At 60.0% G+C, this 18,612-nt stretch overlaps 2 protein-coding genes across 3 annotated transcripts; one reads left to right on the forward strand and one right to left on the reverse strand.

The window, feature by feature from the left end:
* The first annotated feature begins 48 nt into the window (after positions 1 to 48).
* HPS6 (HPS6, biogenesis of lysosomal organelles complex 2 subunit 3) lies at positions 49 to 6,537 on the forward strand. 2 transcript variants are annotated; one of them, XM_027672185.1, is made up of 2 exons: positions 49 to 340; positions 593 to 6,537. In XM_027672185.1, exon 2 carries the CDS (start codon positions 608 to 610, stop codon positions 3,062 to 3,064), a length of 2,457 nt encoding a protein of 818 aa, XP_027527986.1. In that variant the 5' UTR covers positions 49 to 340; positions 593 to 607; the 3' UTR covers positions 3,065 to 6,537. The 2 variants fall into 2 exon arrangements, with proteins under 2 accessions (XP_027527986.1, XP_027527987.1); XM_027672186.1 differs by having other exon boundaries at positions 49 to 317.
* On the reverse strand, positions 6,441 to 17,044 carry LOC113961702 (prominin-1-A-like). The gene is made up of 25 exons (XM_027672187.1): positions 16,459 to 17,044; positions 16,069 to 16,219; positions 14,963 to 15,018; positions 14,526 to 14,731; positions 13,960 to 14,080; positions 13,738 to 13,801; positions 13,286 to 13,375; positions 12,837 to 13,027; positions 12,674 to 12,748; positions 12,311 to 12,374; positions 11,904 to 12,063; positions 11,480 to 11,632; positions 10,895 to 11,018; positions 10,646 to 10,737; positions 10,336 to 10,420; positions 10,102 to 10,245; positions 9,799 to 9,870; positions 9,506 to 9,595; positions 9,327 to 9,380; positions 8,919 to 8,999; positions 8,528 to 8,596; positions 8,341 to 8,430; positions 7,968 to 8,080; positions 7,035 to 7,052; positions 6,441 to 6,635 (listed from the first exon to the last, which is right to left on the reverse strand). Exons 2-25 carry the CDS (start codon positions 16,196 to 16,198, stop codon positions 6,584 to 6,586), a joined length of 2,394 nt encoding a protein of 797 aa, XP_027527988.1. The 5' UTR covers positions 16,199 to 16,219; positions 16,459 to 17,044; the 3' UTR covers positions 6,441 to 6,583.
* Positions 17,045 to 18,612: the final 1,568 nt, after the last annotated feature.

Consider the following 18,612-nt stretch of genomic DNA (forward strand, 5'->3'; position numbering starts at 1 on the left):
GCGCCCGCCGGTCCCGCCGCGCGGCCGCGGCTCCCGTGGGCGGGGGTGGTGGCGGGGAGGCTCCTCCCCGGGCCGGCCGGGGCTCTCGGCTCGCCCCCCGGGGACTGGCGCGCCCGCCCCGCGGCAGCAAATGGCCCCTCAGCCCACGGGACAGCCCCAGGACGTGACCCCGCCGCCCTCCCCGTACCGGCGGCGGAAGTAGGCGAGGGGCGGCCCGGGGCGGCGCGGCCCTGCCCGGAAACCCGCGGCCCCGTGACTGCGCAGCGCCGAGCGGAGCCGCCGCCAGCCCGGCCCCGGCCAGGGGCGCCCCGGCCCCGGTAGGCAGCCGCCGCGGCGGCAGGTGGGTCCCGGCGGGAGGGGGTCCCCGGGTGCCCAGGGGAGCGGTGGGTGTCCGGGGAGCTGGGGGCGCGGCCGGTCCCCGGGGGGTTGGTGCCCGCGGAACAGGCTCGCCGCGGGGGGAAGGTGCCCGAGGGGTCCCTGGGGGCCTGCAGGGAGCCTGGAGAGTGGAGCTGCGGGAGGGCTCCGTGCGGGGACCGGGCGGCAGCAGGGGCTCTGTACCCCGGCTCGCCCTGGTGCACGCTCTTGGTGGCAGGGCGGGTGCCCCAGGATGAAGCGCGCCGGGACGCTGCGGCAGGTCTCCGACTTGAGCGACTTCAGCCGAGGCCACTGGCTGCGGGAGCTGCTGTGCCGCGGAGAAGAGCCTTGCCACGTCCAGCCCAGCCCCGACGGGCAGCACCTCCTGGTCCTGCAGAAGAACGAGCCGCCCCCCACGCCCCGGGTGGTGGCCTTCCAGCGCCACAGCATCGCTGGAACCGACCTGGAGAGGAGCTGGCAGCCGCCCCAGCCAGCCCTTGTGGGACTGCTCTTCCTGCAGAGCCCTGTGGTACTGGACTCCTGGGTACTGGCCATGGTGTGGGAACACGGCCGGACCGAGGTCTGGCACTTTGTGGTGGCTGTGGGCTGGCAGCTGCTGCAGACACTGGAGCTCTGCCAGGGTGCCCGGGCACGAGTTGTCTCCGTGTGCAGCCAGGGAGCCAGCTTGGTGTGGTGTGAGGAGAGGCCGCCCCTGGGTGCCCACTCGGACATGAGCAAGTGTGCCTTCAGGTTCTGTGTCTGTGCCCGTGCTCTGGAGGTGGGGGAGCAAGGCGTGAGGCTGGGTACCGTGAGGATGGTCCTGCACAACAGCCCTGAGTACCAGGTCCTGGCCTCCCCTCAGCACATCTTCCTGGTGCCTGCTGCTGCCGGCTTTGCCACCACTTCCAAATTCCTCCTCATCTGGCATCCTGAGACAGCAAAGCTCACTATCACAGCCCCCTCTGCAGGCTTCATCCATAGCAAGGTGCTGCACTCCAGCAGCGAGTCAGACTTCAGAAAACTCCTGCTGGGTTCTGTGGGCCTTCTCTCAGGTTTTACACCCCTGGACATTCACACATCTGCTGTGTCTAACAGTGGGGGTCTGCTGCTGGTGAGCACAAAGGGTGCTGTGAACATGGTGGAGCCAGATGGGACACAGAGGCATGTCTTTGACCTGGAGGTGGGCTCCCTGGCCCAGGGGAGTCCTGTCCGGCTGAAGACCTTTGGCAGCATCCTGGCCTGTGTGCTGGCTGGAGTCCTCTACCTTGTCGACCAGAACAGTGGAAGGCTCATAGAAAAAGAAGTACTGAGCATGAAAGAGGTGCATTTCCTGGAGTCCCCAGGAGAGGAGGACGGTATCCAGCTCCTCACTCAAGCTGGCATCTATAGCTTTTGTTTCTCCAAACCTGAAGATAGCAGCAGACCTGAACCATGCCTGGTGGAAATGGTGTTTGAGGAGGCCTGCAGATACTACCAGAGGAGAAGCCTCAGCAGCTCCAAGCTGACAGTGGAGAAGTTGAAGAAAGGTGGTGCATTCCAGGCTCCTGTGGCCCTGGCTGCCATCCTGCAGCACAGCCTCCACCAGAAACAGAAGCCAGCCCAAGGCCTACAAGACACTTATGCCAAGCTGTTGAGCACAATGAGCCTGGAGATGCAGAGCTACATGAGCCTGGAGCTCCTCAAGACCTGTGTGGTGTGTGCCCCAGAGAGTGAGGTGGAAAGCTACTGCAAGGAACTGGTGGAGCAGGAGGTCAGCCGCATTCTGCACTCTGACATGGACAAGGACAATTTGGCCTACCTCAACTCTGTCTTTGCCTCTTTCCCCAAGGCTGCCTGGAAGGCCACAAGGAGCTGCCTGCAGCTGCAGCAGAATGGAGATGGCCTCTTGGTAGCCAGGGCCACCCCAGAGGTGTGGAAGAAGGTTCTGGGAGGGCCACAGCTGGATGACACGGGTCAGAATGGGATGGTCCCACTCTTTGAGCTCATCTGCGCCTCCTTCCTGAGGTTCAAACCCAAGTGGTTGCCCAGTTTTGTGGAGCTGACCCAGCAGTACATTAGCACGTCTTGGGCATACAGCAGCAAGGAGGGCCCAGAGGGCCGGGTGCCGCTGTACAAGAGAGCACTGGGAGTACTGGCCCGGAAGAACAAACACAGCGAGGGAGACAATGAGATGGAGCTGGAGCTGCTGCTCTGCAGCAAGCGGCCTAAGGCTGTGCTGCAAGCTCTGCACCTTCTTATCCGTCTGAAGCGGTGGCAGCGGGTGGTGGAGGTGGCAGAGAAGTTCTCCAAACTCAGCCCCTTGCTTAACAAGGAGATATTCACCACACTGCTGGCTGAGTTTGCCCAGCACCGGGAGCTGGACCCATATCTGGACAGGCTGTGGCCTCTGTGCCCTGCTGAGCTCACTGCCTCAGACATCCTCACCGTGGTCCTGCAGCACCTCCCTCACTCCCAGGAGGACCCAGTGCCTTTCTCCAGCGAGGGGAACCAGCTGACTGTGGGCTTGCTTAAGCCACTGCTGCAAAGGGTTGTGCAGCGTCCCAGTGTCCACGAGATGTACTTGGATGCCTTGCAGAGTCCCACCTTCCCCCCTCCTACCCCACCCCGAGAGCACAAAGTCCCCTCAAAAGCAGCAGCTGATGATGTCCCTCAGCCACCAATAGCAAGGACTTCCTCACCCTCGGCACTGGTACAGGATGACAGCGTGTGACAGGGGGAAGGACAACGTGATCCCAAGCCTTGGGTGCACGAGGAAGGGAAAGCCACATGCACCCCAGGAAATCCTACCCTGCATAGCAGTATGGAAGCCTGCTCCTTTCTGAAGCCTCCCTGTAGCAGCATCTCGAAGAGCCTGTTGGGTGGCTGGGGTTGGGGGATCTCCTCTGAACCAGGGCAGGCTTTCTGGCTATTCCTATCAAGTGCAATTGTGTGTGCCCAGTGGAGGAGCAAATGCCAGGTGCATTTGCAGATGAAAATGCTGGTTGCACTACAGGACTACAGAACTGCTCCCTGCCCAAAGCACTTTGTTTTCAGTTTGCTTGGCTCCTTTATATATCCACTTCTACTTCCCTGATCCTGTAGGACTAGTGGTGGAGTGATGGGCAGGGACACACACAGTCTTCCTCCCCATTCTCTGCTCAGTGAGTTGGGTGGTGCCTCTAAGTTCTGCCTGTGAGAAAGGGGGCATGTTTCTTGCAGTGGGGTCACCAAGTCCTGCTTCTTTGGGCTCAGTCAGATGCTAAATGCCAGTGTGGCACTGGAGGTCCCAGCACACGTGCTGGCAGCTGCAGCACTCTGCACGCTGTCTCACCACAGTTCCTCTGGGATCAATCCTGTAGCTGTGACTGATTGCAGCTACTTAGCTGAAGAGAGCGGCCTAATTCCCTTATCTCTCTATCCCAGACAGTACCCAAACTCTCTTCTGAGCTGAGAAGCTGGCAACAGCCTGTGTGAGCTTGGGGCTGGCCCTGCCTCTCACTTTCCTTTGTGGAAGCTTAGATTATGCTGCAGGACACCCAGGCCCTCTGTTCCCATCTCCTCTACCTTTGCCCTTTGCACACAAAGGGGCTTTGTCAGGGTTGTCTGGCTCATATTGTGCCTCTGTTTGCAAAGTCGGTGTAACTTGAGAGCAGTTGTGCAGGAAGATCCAGGTTCCAGCCCTCACGCTGATACCCTCTGCCTGGCCCCCTCCACCAGGAGGGAGACCCTAGCTATGGCTTTGCCCCTGCATTCTGGGCTGTGGTGTAAAGGAGCTGTCTCTTGCCTTGTTGGGCTGGAGGAGATTCATCTGCATTAGTCCTCTTGAGAGTGGTCTGAAGTGTGGAAGACAGACTCCTTTTAAAAATAAAGGTTCCTAAAGCAGTGCTGAGGTGGTGGTGGATGTTGTGAGGGTGCACACCCTCGGGAAAAGGGTGGTTGTGTTTTGCTTCTGGTGAAAAGTGGACAACCTCAGCTCACTGGTACTGCCCAGCGTGGCTCACTGCTGGAACAGCGGGGTTCAGAGAGTGTGCTCAGACAGCCCATTCCCTTAGCTACTTACCACTCTGAAGCCACGGAGGCAGGAGTCTGCACAGGCAGGCAGAAGTGTGTATGCTGCAGAGAAGGCCCATCCATGCAGTGCACAGCTGTGGCTGGGCCCAAGATGGAGTTGAGGATGGGGGATTTTTTTTCTCAAGAGCTGCAACTTGTCCATTTTTTGGAAAACTAGCAATGGGAAGTACTTGTCTGGCCCAGCAGGAGCCTGCTGCCAGGCACTCAGTGTCAGAGCTGCTGTTGGAGAGATCCTGGTTTGTGAAACCACTGTAAAGATGCGGCAAGGCCTCCCCCAGACAAGGGCTTGGCTGCAGAAAGTCCCTGTGGTGGAAAAAAGTCTGGCAAAGAGGAAGAGGAACTGCTGCAACGGTTGCCTAGAGGCTGGCTGGCTATTGATGAGACCTTCCTTGTTGGGAAGGGGGTGCTGTGGCCGTGGGATGCTGCCAGTTTCCTTCCCACACAAGGAAGCCACCTGATTCTGGCAGCTGCTGCTCACATGAGCAAGGGAGCCTGGCCTGAAAGGAGAGCTGGCAGCAGCCACTGTGAGTTGTCCCTGCCTCTTCTCCAGGCAGCTGCTGGCTCTGCGTGACACTGCTCTCACCCACCTCCCAGGGCTGCTCAGGAGGAGGATGATAGACGGACGAGAGCCCTTTCGGAGCCATTGCTCCAAGGACAGGGATGCTGGCCTGGGGCAGCACTGAATGGAGAGCTGCTGAGGGCAAGCCACACACTTTGGCAAAGGCTGTGCAGTAATTGGGGGGGGGAGATCTTCATTGCCAAGGCTGGGTTTGGATGCAGGTGGTCACAGTAGCACAGTGAATGAGGGTCAAGCTCCCTGCCTTCCAGCACTAGCTCTGCAGAGAAGAAAAGGCAGAGCAGGGAAGGAGCAATGCCTGTAAAGCCAGCAAGAGGAAACTGAAGCCAGCAGCCATCCTGTGTGGGCTGATGTCCCCGAGGCACAGCAAGGGAAGAGGAAGCGAGGAACGCTATGTGGTAGGGACACCCTGGGGCTTGGGGAAAGAGACCTTCACATGTGGGCCCTAAACAGGCAGGAAGCAGTCAGAATTTGGGAGCCTGAGGGTTCAGGGTAGGGGAGAGCAAGAGACAAAACTGAGCTGAATGCTTTCCAAGAAATGCGGGAAATCCCCAAGGACCAGAAAGGGTAGACATCCCTATGGGGAGCAGTGACCAAACCACTCCAAAGAACAAGATTCAGCTGAGTAATAGGCAAGCACAGGGCTCTCTCTGCGGTCAGATGGGTGCTGAGGGGAGATAGCAGTAGGTAAGGCCAGTGCAGCTTCAGATAACACCCAAAGGAAAAACCAGCGATTAGGAGATCTGAAGGCAATTGGAAAAAGTAATAAAGCAGATGCACGTAGCAGAGGGTGAGCTGACCGACCTGGCCCTCTCACTCTGCTCAAGAGAGACTTGGACTTCACAACAAAGGAAATGAGTCAAGCTGCTCACGCATATTCCCTGTGCCTGACAGGGATGGTCCCTGTGCTTGCACGAAGGAGCAACACCTGCACTCACCCCAAGGCTGCAGACCAAGTCACCCTTGGCTTATCTGTGCATGCAGCTCTCACCGTGCAGAGCATGGGACGTGCAGGAGTGGACACGGGAAGTCCCCATGCCACTGTACCTAACGGAAGGAGATGTGGGCTGCAGGTACCCCATAAACTAACTGGAAACGCACGGATGCCACATACCAGGGTTGCCAGAGGGAAGTGCTTCATGTCTTGGGGACAGCTTGGGGTGGCACCTCATGGACAGGAGGCTCTTGGTGTGGCTTTTCCCAGGAAAGGACCTGACACCCAGCCAGCCACAAGTGAAAAGGGCTGCCCGGTGAGGGGAATGTCACCCAGCCCTGGTGATGCTGAGCAGTGGTCCTGTATCAACCCATGGGCTGGCTGTGGGCAGAGCACGCTTGAGAACCCCAGAAAGAGCCTTTTGGTCCCAGGCACAGCCCCAGCTTGTGCCAGCAGTGGGGAACCCTCCCTGTCCCTACCCCTGTGTCCTTCACAGCCAGACCTGAGGAGTGCAGCCACATCCTGCAGTGCACACAAACATCCCATTTATTGTTTGACACCAAAAATCACAGCCTTGGAAAGAAGCAGGCTCCCTGTAAAAATAAATAGTCACATTTTTCAAGTCGGGGGGCCTTTCCATTTCTTCCTCCATCTGTGGGCGACAGGGGCTAATGCCTTGTGGATGGCCTGGGGATTACGTAGTAGTTGAACGCAGGTGGCCTGCAAAACCAAGGTCACTTACATCACCCCCAGCCACAGAAGGGAGCAAGGGACAGCCCAGGATGCACTAGGATGGCCAAATATCATCCCACTCCTATCACCCAGTCCCACAGGAAAGAGGCTATGGGGACAGCCTCCCCAAACCCACCAGCCTGGGAGACTGGGAGCAGCAGCACCTCCAAACTTAGGAGTGTGGGAAGATGATGGAGGAACCCCAGAACAGTGTGCACTGCAAAGGTCTCACCCTCGAAGCCATCCCCTGGTACCAGCACCCTCCTTGGCCTGCACTCACTCACCCTGTTCCCCACCTCACCCACCTCTCTTTTTGCCCTGTCCCCCTTCATACCACAGGATCTGCCCCCCATCCCACACAGGGACCTGGCAGTGTAAATAGCTTACATCTCAAATTCTTCATTCCTGGAGGGGAGAAAAAAGAGAGGACAGTGTCAGTGGAGCAAGACTCTTGGGACAACCCAGCATCTCCTGGTGGGACAAGGTCTCCCCCAGGTCACAGAAGAACATGGAGAGTTCAGGGTGCTGTGGTCCCCTCCATCCTGGATGCCTGACCTGAACAGAGAGCATGGGCTCCTACAGCCCCTCTGAATGTTGCTGTCCCCAGAGCCTCCCTGCTCCTTCCCTGGGCAGGCTGAACTCACCAGTTTAGCAGCACACAGCTCCCCCATGCCAGAATTTCAGTTCCCCCAAGCTTCCCAGGCAGCTGAGCCTTTGTGCAGGGCCAGGGCTGGGGAGCCCCAAGCACACTGGCTGCACTGCAGGGCCAAGATGTAGCCCTCAGGAGCTGGAAAGCCAACTGGAAACTGCTCACTACCCTCAGGGGTCAGCAGTGGAGTGGCAGTGGAGCTGCTGGTCAGAGGGTCCCAGAGGGCTGGGGGTCAGCCCTGGGACACCGGTGGCCACAGGTGTGTGAGCAAGCACTGCACCCTCGTGGCAAGGACACCATCCATGCAGCACATTGCATTCTGCACAGCATGAAGCTGAGCTCCTGTTTGGGGGCCCCAGCACAAAAATGGTGCAAAACAGAGCCAGGCAGGTGATGGACCCCTGAGCCAGACTGGGGCTGCAGCCCTGCCAGCTCCTTCCTCCAAGGGGAGCTGGATGCACTTTCATCTGCCCAAAGAAGAGGTTCGGAGCCGGCAGGACCAGGCTCTTCTCCAGAACATCTCCACCCTCAGAGGCTGAGGGTCCCAAGTCAGCCCATGTTACTTTAGGATCAGCCCCACAGGCTACCATGAGGCACATGAAGGGACAGCTGGTAGTGCATGAGGGGACCCCAGACCCAGTGTGGCCATAGGGGGTGGGGCTGCTCCTCACCTGTGCACATCAGCAATGTCCATGCGGCGGTAAAACTTGGCGAGTCTGACAGCCAGGATGATGCTGGGCAGCAGGAACAATGTGCACCAGCCCAGGCTGAACCAGAAGGCATTCTGGGGGGTTGGGAGGAGAGCCATTAGGGCTAGACAGCAACTGGGAGAATATCTTTTGCTCTCAGAGCTCCCCCATGACCACCCACTCCTTCTCACAGCTTGCTCTTAGCCACAGCAATCCGCTGGGGAGAAGCTGAGCCCTGCTTCCTGTGCATCCCTCATCCTTCCCTGCATCCCTCATCCTGTGCATGATGAAAACAAGGGGACCTCACAGCCACCCCACACACACATTTCACTCCACACACCGCTGCCCCACTCACCACAGAGTCCATGATGTAGTCGCAGCCAATGACCTCCACATTATCCAGGGTCTGAGCTACGGGTTTGCAGCGTGCCACATCTTCTGTCAGCTGGACACATGGGTGGGGACAGGACATGTCAGCATCCACCAAACCCTGCAGCACATCCTCCCCTTCCCTCTACCCCACCAAGGAAGGCTCAACTCACCCTGCTCTTGGCCCATGAGATGTAGGTCTCAAAGAAATGCAACAGCTGCTCCAGGAAGGCCTGCGTCTCCTGGTGGGGGGAAGCACAGAGTGGAGATGCTGCACCACCAGCCCTCTCCATGCCCCATGTCCCCTCCATGTCAGGATGAGGGCTCTCAGACCACCTCAACCCAGCAGCAACGGGGCTGCATGCTTCACCCCACCCCATCCCCTTGCTGGGGGTGCCATAAGGGGCAGGGGCACCCAGAGGTGCAGGAAACCCCCAGGGAAGACAACAGGGCAGGACAAGCAGCCAGACATTGCTTGGCATCCCTGTGCAGAGGGAGGTCTTGGTGTGGGGGTGCAATCACATCCCCATGGTGTGGCTCAGGAGCAGGACAAGGCAAGCTCACATTCTTGATGATGTTAGGAGTCTCCCTCTCCAGGAACTTCTGGGTTTTGTTGGCTTTGTCCAGTGCAGTTCTTGTCTGTCCCTGGGGCGAAAGGTGCTCTCAGCAGTGTGATGCAAGTGGGGTCCCTACGCTGCACAGCAGCACTCCCTGGGGCACGGCCTCTCTGAGCTGTGGTGTTCCCAGCAGTCACACACTGGTAGTGCCCGAGTACCTCGGGTGAAGGGAGCCTGTCCCTGGCAGGGTCCATGACATCGGCCCCCTCCCTCTGCCCCATGAGCAGCCCCATGAGCAGCCACCAGCCCCCTAGACTGCAGGTTACCCCCACCATCTCCGCTGCAGGACCTCAAGGGCGCTTTGCAGGGTGCCCTGGACTGGGGTGCACTCAGGAGATCCCCTTGTGCAGCTTACCTCGAGCTGGGCAGCCCCGCTCTGCACTGAGTGGATGTTCTTCTTCAGGCTTTGCTGGGGACCAAGAGAGGGAGGTCAGAGGTGTGGACCCCACAACTCAGACAAGACCATGTCAGCAGGCTCCGAGCTCTAGGGAACCCCAAGCCAGCACCCACAGGACCTCCCTCAGCATCGCTCACCACTGGTCCAGAGAAGTTCCCCTGCATCTCCTTGTCCATCTCCCTCAGTTTACGAGCCTCATCTTCCAGGTCCTTTTTCACATCTATGTCCTGGAGAAGCTACAGTCAGCAGTGCCCCCGGCACAAGGTCCAGGCCCCACCATAGCCAGCTGATGGGCCTGGCTGGGGAAAAGAGCTGGACGAGGGTGAAGGGCATCGCCTCCTCTCAACACCCAGGCAGGGACAGAGGAGCCCCGCAGCCAGTGGCTTTGAGGATAGGGTGGCCATGGCCCTGGAGTGCCATGGTCTCTCACCGGTTTTTCTGCCAGCTGCTCCAACTCTGTGGCCAGATCTAGGAGGCTTCCCTGGGTTATGTTCTGATCCAGCTGGAAAAGGCAGAGACAAAGCCATGAGAATGGGCCTCCTGAGGGGAGCTGTACACCATCTTTGTGGGGCAGAGTGGAGTCAGGGCCTTCTGGGTGCTTGGTTGCCAAATGGAGTGACATGGATGAGAGCCTGCAGTAGGATTACCACAGCAGCAAAGGGTAGGTGACAGTGGACATCCTCCACCCACTTCCAAACCCCTCCATCCCAACACCAGGCTGCCCTCAGCCCACCTGCTCCAGGGTGAGGGTGAAGTCAGGGGGCTGCCCAGCCTGACTGGCATGTAGCAGCATGTCTTCCTGTGTCTGGTTGAGCAGGGAGATGGGGCTCAGGGTGATGTTCATCTCCTCGAAAGCCGTGGAGATCTCTCCTGTGTACTGCCAGAGCAAAGGGGGCCATATGGAGCATGTGCTGGCCCCTCACTGTCCCCTTGGCTCTGTGCCCCCATCCCCGCCTTCCAGGCTCACCTGGCTGATATTCAAGAGCTCATCCAGGGACACCCTCTGGTCCAAGTGCAGAGTTTTCCACAAAGAAGCATCTTGCTGGCATTGCCTGCAGGATGGGGGCGTGGGCTGAAAACAGGGCAGGCAAAAGCTACCCCCTCCCAGGAGTATGTCCTCACCTGTACAGGCAGGTCGCACCTTGGTCCTTCCCTGGCATCAGTGCCTGCCCACAGCCACAGCAGGTAGGGCAAGCTGCCCCCCTCCTGGAGAGCATCTGAGGGCATTGAGCAGCTGTAGCCCTCCCCAAAGACACAGTGCCAGGGCTGGGACCCACCTGTATATCTCTGAGAAGTTTGTTGTGTCACCCTCCTGTCCCAGCAGCTCTGAGAGGTTGAAGCCAGGGATCAGGCCGGGAGTGTCCAGGAGCTAAGAGCAAGAGAAGAGATGGAAAAACTAGACACAGTGCAGGGCAGAACACCTCAGAAGGATATCCCAAATGGCCAGTGCTGCCACAGCTCCACCAGCAGCCCTCGGAAAGGCAGCAGTGGCTCTGGGCAGGAGTGTGTCCCCACAGGAAGCTCACCTGGAAGAGCTGCTGGTTGCGCCAGGACTCGCAGAATAACATGTAGACATTCCCCTCCACCACAAAGATGATCATCACCAGCAGCATCAGCAGCCAGGAGAAGATGAAGCTGAAGCCGACCCCTCTGCCGGGACAGAAATGCTGTCAGCACCTGTGGCCCTGTGCCCCAGCTCACAAAGCCCAGGGGCTGCACAACCCTTGCCCCCCACAATTCCAGGAACACCATCATTCCTCCAAGCACGTCTCCATTCTGCCTTCAGCCCCCAGAGTACAACCTGGAGCTTGGATTCCAGAATAGCTTCCCACAGCTTTGCAAGCCAGCACTCCCCTGCAGAGCCGCAGGACCACACACACAGTGCCAGCCCCCACCAGCACGGGGCAAACGGGCTCCCCTCGAACACCTCTCACCAGCACCATGTTTTACCTTCACATTTACCGCTGCATGGGGAGTTGCCATGGGGCGGGCCGTTAATATAATGGGACTGCAGTAACATGATGATTTAGGAGCTTGAGCATTCCCAGACCAGCCCTGCCCACCCAACCCACCGCTCCCACACACATCCTCAGCAACAAAGGGAGCCTCACGCCATGAAGAAGTTCCCGCCAGCATTGGAGAGGCCGCTGCGCTTTGTGGGCAGCACGCCCTCCTTCAGCCCCAGGGGCCCCAGTAGCAGCCCAAAAATGTTGCAGAAGACCACCAGCAGCACCGTGCAGCACAGGAGGGCACACACAATCAACCTGGGGCAAGACAAAGAGCAGGAGTCAGACAGAAGGATCTGGGACCCTGAACAGCACCCAACGGTCCACTGGCTGCTTTCCTGGGGGGGAAAAAGGCCTCAGACACTCCAGCAGTGAAGGGGCACAGGCAGCTGCAAGGTACAGCTCTGACTATCCTGCACCCTCAGCTCCACCACCCAGTGAGCTCCCACCTCCAGGAGGTCCTGATCAGGATCAGGAACCTGAGCCTCTCTGGACAACAGAGCTGGGGGTACAGCAGCCCCTCACCTACCTGAGCCTATCCCAGGTGATGATCGGCCTCCTGTACTCCTCCAGCACCAACGTGGCGTTGCCCACACAGGCCTCGACTTTCTCCTCCACATCCGGGAATGGCAACTGTTCCTGCAAGCTTCTGATCTCCTGCCTGATGAAGCCCAGCTGGTCCTGTGTTTCTGCAGGGGACAGGTTGGCACTACAAGCTGCTGCCCAGGTCCTGCAGGGCAGCGGAGACCAGGAGAGGATGGGATAGGGACAATCATGGCCAAAGATGGCATTGGCACAATGGCACCTGTGGACAGCCAGGGATGCAAGCAGCAGGTTGGCAGCAGGTAAAGTCCACCAGGCAGGGGTGGGTTGAAAAGGGAGGAGGGAGACTTGGGAGAGGAGAAGTTGGCACACTGCACACAAAGCCCTGCTTACTTGCCACCACATCCTGGGCCTGCTCTTGCACCTTCTCAGAGATCGTGTTCAGTGTTCTGTTAACCTGCAGCAAGGGAGCACAGCATACAGCTCACACCCTTGCCCTCAACCCAGAGCTGAGCAGCACATCCTCTTGGCCTCAGATCCCAGTGCACAGGATAGCCAGGACCTCCAGAGCACCCAGTCCACCCACCAGTGCACAGGGGTAGTGGGGACAGTGAGCAGACCTCTAGCCAGCCCTTCTCTCCATGTCACAGCAATGAACTCCCCACAGGGCTTTTCCCAAGCCACCCCTGTCAGCACAGCCCCAGCAGTGCTGCAAGCACCCAGCCCAGAGCCTGTCCCTTAGGGGACACCCCTTACCTTCTCTAAATCAGTCACTATGCTGGAGCGAGAGACATCACGCAGTGCCTCCAGCTGCTGCTGCACACTGGGGATCTGCAGGGAAGAGCCTGGGGTGAGAGAGCCACAGGGGAATGGAGAAGGGGCTACGGGGCCCCTCACCCCGCACCCTGCCCCTCCTCACCGTGCTGAAGTTGGCGGTGAAGGCGAGGCCATTGAGAGACACGCTGTTGCAGGGGGAGCCACAGCGCTGCAGGGTCTGGTTGAGGCTGTCCCGCAGGCTGCCCAGCCCCTGCCCGAACTGGCTCTGCAGCTCCTCAAGGTCTGAGCAACTGGTGGTGATGTCGTAGAAGGTGGCCTCCAGCTTCTCCATCCCTGGGGAGACAGCAGGGGGCTCAGGGCCTTATCCTGCCAGTGTGGCAGGGACTTATTCTCACCAAGCTGAACCTCAGGGACCCATAAAAAAATGCAACATAGGGGCACCCCCAAAGTCCCAGCACTTGCCCCAGGGTGCAACTGGGAGGCCAGATGGATCCCGTTCCCTGGGAGCCTTACCCAAACATGCACCTACCCCAGCTCTCAGCCCCAGCATCCCCAAGTCCCCTGTCAGCCTCCCAAGAGTGGGGCCATTACCTTGCAAGAGGCTCTGGAGGGACCCCAGAGCCCCGTCTGTGCTGTTCCTGATGCGTGAGGTGATCATGCTGCCCAGGTTGGGCCCAATGTCTGCAGAGATGGGAGAGGTGGTGTCACTGACAGGACCCCCGCTTGCAGAAAGCTGGTGAAAACACTGGTGCCCCCCAGCACCCCAGCCCTCACCCACCCCTCAGGTGGGGGTCAGAGGGGACACCCCCACCCTGCCACCACCTGCATCACCCTTCCCAGAGAGGAGCCTGAACGGGGAAAAGCAGCGGCTGGAGCAGAGCTGAAGCCTGAAGGAGCCCCCAGACTTAATCCCTTTGGACACCCCCATAAGAACCAGCCCAGTGACCCCCAGGGTCAGCAACCATCCATAGGGCAGCAAGGCAAAACCACACAATACCCCCACTGCCCAAGCCCCCCCAGCCCCACCCACCACACACACACACCCTGGAGGCTGCTGTTGACATGGCCCAGCGGCACGTCGCTGCTGTCGATGATAAAATCAACTTGCTGTAGGGATAGAGATGTGGTGTCAGTGTGGGTGGGGACCCTCCCCTCACTCCAGCCCTATTGTTGCCCTTCCCCAGGGGGCTATTTAGGCTGCTCCCCACACCTCTCCCCTTGCCCCCCATCAGGCACCCCAGCCGTGGTGGGGGGACCAGGCATGCCTGGGGAATGGAGGCCACGTAGGTGCGGATGTTGTCCAGCGTGTTGTTCACATTGGGGAAGGTGCTGTTCACGGCCCGGGAGAAGCGGGCATTGCTGATGAAGGCACAGACACCACCAGCCCTAAAAGGGAAGGGTGGCAGGGTCAGCGCACGGGAAACTTAATCCTGATGCTCTCCTACCAGTACCTTCCAAATCCACCCACACCGACCCCAGCCTGCAGGGTCTGGAGCACGCCAGTGAACCTCCGCTTCCAGTGCATCCCAGCAAGTGCCCTGCACACAGCTAAGGGACCAGAGAAGAGGGACGCTGGAAACTGAGGCACTGGGGAGCCCAGTACCCAGTGCACCTCCAGTTCCCCGTGGCAAAGCTGTCTGGAAAGGTTTGTGCCCTGCCAATGAGCAGCCCCCCGGGGCCAGCTTCCCACCGCCACCGCTTCCTGTCCTTTGTCCCGCCGTGCCGGGATCTACTCCTGTGAACAATAGCAGTTTCCTGGCACGGCCACCAAGTGCCGGCATTTCCACCCACCCCTGGGTCCCATCCGGAGCGTCCCGGCCAGAGCACTCACAGGAGGAAAGCGGTGACCAGAAGGACGGAGGCCCAGAGTGCCCCACGCCGGCACCCCATCCCCGGCTCCTGCTTCTGGTACATGCGGCCCCCGCAGTTCCCGCAGCAGCGGCAGCAGCAGAAGCAGCATCCCACCAGCGGCACGATGATGATGAAGAGGACTCCAATGGCCGCACAGACCAGGAAACCCAGCTCGTAGAGCAGCAGCTGGGATAAGAAGAATGAGAGGCAGCATAACACTGGTGCCCCTGAAGACTCCTCAGCTCTGAGGGTCCTGTCCAAACCCACACAGGGCAGAACGGGTCCCCTCAGGGGGCTGCATATCTCCCCTTGCTGCTGTCTGGCATCCAGGGCTCAGCCTCAGAGCAGCATTTACTAGCATCCCCCAGTTCATGGTGGTCTGGGGCTGCCAGACCTCTGCCCTGGCTGCCTGCTCACCTCCTTGATATCCTCCTCGTTCAATTTGATCTGGGACTGCCCAAAATCAATCATTTCTGGGGAATAAGAAGCAGAGAGGGCTGTGAGCAGGTGCTAGGCCCGGGGGGGCTCTCCAGGGGGGCCCCACACTCTGCTCATCTCAGGGATGGACTCCCAGTCCCAGGCATCACCTGTGGCTCAGACCAGCTTTGAGTGCCTGGCATGTTTCTTCTTTCCAGTTGCCCTGCCCAGCCCACATGCTGCACAGCATTTTTGCATCTGGGAAAAGTGCTGCCAGCACCCAGACTCTCAGGGTTCCACAGAACAAGGGGGTCCTCAGCCAACTGGGCATCAGGGGCACTGCCCTGGGGCTGTCCTCCTGCAACCCAGCCTCAAGGAAATGCACGAGGGCACTGCCTGCGTGGGGTGGGTGCAGGGACAAAGTCTCTTTCATCCCCAGGGCTTGCCCTGCCCATGGCCCATGGACTCATTACAAGTCACGACGACACAGGGTGCCACTTGTTGTACCCTGGTATCTGTGTGACATGAACAAGGCCACAAAGCCATTGAGGCAAGTTGATAGTGGCAAGTTCAGGGCAGAGCTGTGCCAGCAATTCATCCCTGTCCCCTCAGATGTGGAGGAGCAAGAGCAAGCTCTGGCAAGCTGGGCAGTGAGCAGGGAGTCCCCACAGAGCTGCTGTGTGGGCACTGGCACTGGGATACGCTGCTCTTGGTAGCCAGCAAGCACAGAGAACTGCAAGTCAGACAAGGACCCTGCAGGCAGAGTGGGCTTTCCTCTGCACTTTTGTTGGGGCCTAGGATTAAAATATCTGGAGGGAGGATAGGGCAGGAATCTGCAAGGTGGGACTACCACCAATGCCTGTCTTGAGGGCCAGCTGAGACAGCCCCAGTGACAGTTGTGATGGGATATGGGCAGGACACAGATAGCAATCCTTGGGAATCCCACTCTGATTCCCCCAGCCATACCCCTCCTTACCCAGTACCCCGGTGTTAAAATGCTGGATGGACAGTCACCAGTGGAGGAAGGCTCAGGCTCAACTGGGACCAGGCAGCTCAAAGCAGCCCCCCACCCCCTTGCCAGCCCCCCCCCGCTGCTGTGCACCCACCTATGGGCAGAGGATTGGGCTGCACCAGCCTCAGGAAGCCGTGTGCCATTGCCACCAGCCCTGGTGGGTTGCTCCCTGGCTCCTCAAGGCCAGGGCCGTAAGTAGGCTGTGGGATGTTCCCCAGCTCCATCGCAGCAGCTCCAGTGGACACCTGGGCACAGAAAGAAGCTGTCGGTGTCGTTGGTCACAGGACCACCCAGCCTGCCCTGCCTCCAACCAGGAAATACAGAGAGAAAAATCAGGCACTTGCCAGCTCCTGCCCGGAAGGAACAAGCTGTGGGAGAGCACCAAGAAGGGATGGGGAGTCCTGGCAACAGGGGGGTGGGAAGCCAGGCAGGAGGTGCCCGTAAGGGACCAGAGGGGCTGTGGGGGATGAAGAGGAGCACTCACCCTGTCCTCTGGCACCACTGTGCGTCCACAGCTGCTGCAGGGCCCAGCCACACAGTGCCAGCGCCCAGGTTTGTGGTTTGTTTAAGTTCAGCGGTGATTGCTGACAAGGTGTTTGCCGGGAAAGGCGGCGATACCGGGATCGCCCCACCCTGCCCACTATACCTTTTGGCACCCGGCCACCTCGGGCGCCTCTCCGTAGCGGGTCACCACCGACGCGTCCCGACCAAGGCACCGGAGAGAGCCCGTCCCCTCACCCTGCGCAGAGCTCCCGTGCCCTTGCTGGTTTCCTCCTGCCCCGACCCATGAGCTAGGTGGCCCGGGGTGATCCATCCCATACCATGGCCACACCACCTGCATCCCTTCTGGATGGGGTGCATTGAGCCGGCCGCAGTTTCGGCACAAACCAGCTCTAGCCACAGAACCAGGTTTTGCATCGAAAAACCTTCCGAAGCGGAGCACTGCGGCAAAACTGGAGTTTTCCAAACGCGCCCCGGTCCCCCTAAGCGGGGGACAAGTCTCAGAGGCCCCCTGAGGGGGTTCTTCCTCCAAGGCTGGGAGCCTGCCTGGCTTCATCCACGCTCCCCGCAGAGCTTTCCCACGCTGCGGGGGCCACGAGTGACTCTACCCCTGCCCCCGCCCCGTGGTTCTCAACCCCCGCTCCGCCGCCGGGACTCCGGGAGCCGCAAATGGGGTCAGGAGCGAGGAGGGGCCGGGGGTCGCTCCCGGTTGTGCCGCGGACGCACCAGGCGGGCGCGGGGCACGTGCCCCGGAGGTCGCGTCCCGGCGGGGGGCGGCGGCGGGCGGGGGTCCCCGGCTCGGTACAGCTCGGCACAGTTCCGCACCGAGCCCGCAGCGCGGACGGCCCCAGCAGGGGCGAGCAGGGCTGGACAGAGCCGCCCCTTCCGCCCCGGCCCCCGGGGTCTGTCCGGGGCGGGCGGCCGCCTGGGCCCCCACCTCTGCCGGGGAGGGGCTCCCCGCCGAGGCGCCCCCCGCCCCGCCTCGCCCCGCCCCGTCGCGCCGCACCTTGGCACCCCTCCTGCACCCTGCTCCTGGCCCCATTCCACCCTGACATCCTGCATCTGCCCTGGAGACCCCCGTCCCTGTCCTGTCCCACCTGGGAGAGCCCGCCGCCCCCAGGCCCTATGCCCGTGCCCAGGTGATGCTCCCTCCTTGCCAAGAGACCTAGCTCTCACCCCACACTGTCAGACCCAGTGCTGGCCCCTCCGGCAGCCCACCCTGCCACAGCCCCCTTGACCAGAGCTGCTCCTCCTGCTGCCCAGCTTTTCCCTATGCCAGCCCTTGGCTGTGCCTGTACCCCTCACCTCCCGCCCCCGGGCAGCTGGAGCCCCCAGCATGGTCTTTGGCTCTTGCTCCGTGTCCCTGCATGGGGCACCATGAGCTTTTGGACGGGCACCAGCGGGGAGTCAGGGTGAACTGTGCCCGAATGTCCTTTGCATAGCAGGCTTCCCGACCCCTCCAGCGCCCATGGCTTGCTCGCTGTCATCTCCTAGTTATTGCTTAACTTTCCTTGGCACGAGCAGGCACCACTGCACTCTGCAACCTGGGGCAAAAGTGTCATGGGGAAGAGGGCAGCCTTGCTTCAGGGTTTCTTCCTGGTCTGGCCCATACCGGTGCTGGGGTGCCATTTGGAACCCTCTGGCTCAGTACTGGCACAGGGGCAGGGCAGCAGAGGACACAGATGCATCCTGCCAAAGAAGATAAAAAGCAGGAGCTAGCAAGTTTCTCACAGGGGCTGATGTGGGGAGGGAGGTTTGAGGGCTTCATAAGTAGACTTGGGCTTTCCAGCTCAGACTTCAACCCTGAAGTGTTGCCTTGGGGCCCTCCACCAGTTCCCAGGTGCACATGCAGGATCCAACCAGGTTAGATCTGCAGGATCCTTCACAGATGGCAGGATCTGCTTCTGCAGAGCATTGCTCCCTTCCAGCCCAGGGCATCCCACTGAGGCTGCCAGAGCTCAATGCACATCAGGAGCAAAGGTGTTGACATCTCAGCTCTGGGTGCCACCGCACCATGGGCTCATTGGGGCCACCCTGCACACACATGCCTGGCCACAAGCTCCCACCACAGCACCTCTATCCTGCAGCCCCGCTGACCTCAGTCCCTCAGGGGTAAGGATGGCAAGGTAGTATCCCT

This window comes from Neopelma chrysocephalum, unplaced genomic scaffold (genome assembly GCF_003984885.1).
Source record: "Neopelma chrysocephalum unplaced genomic scaffold, ASM398488v2 Primary Assembly neopelma1_97390, whole genome shotgun sequence".
NCBI lineage: Eukaryota > Metazoa > Chordata > Aves > Passeriformes > Pipridae > Neopelma > Neopelma chrysocephalum.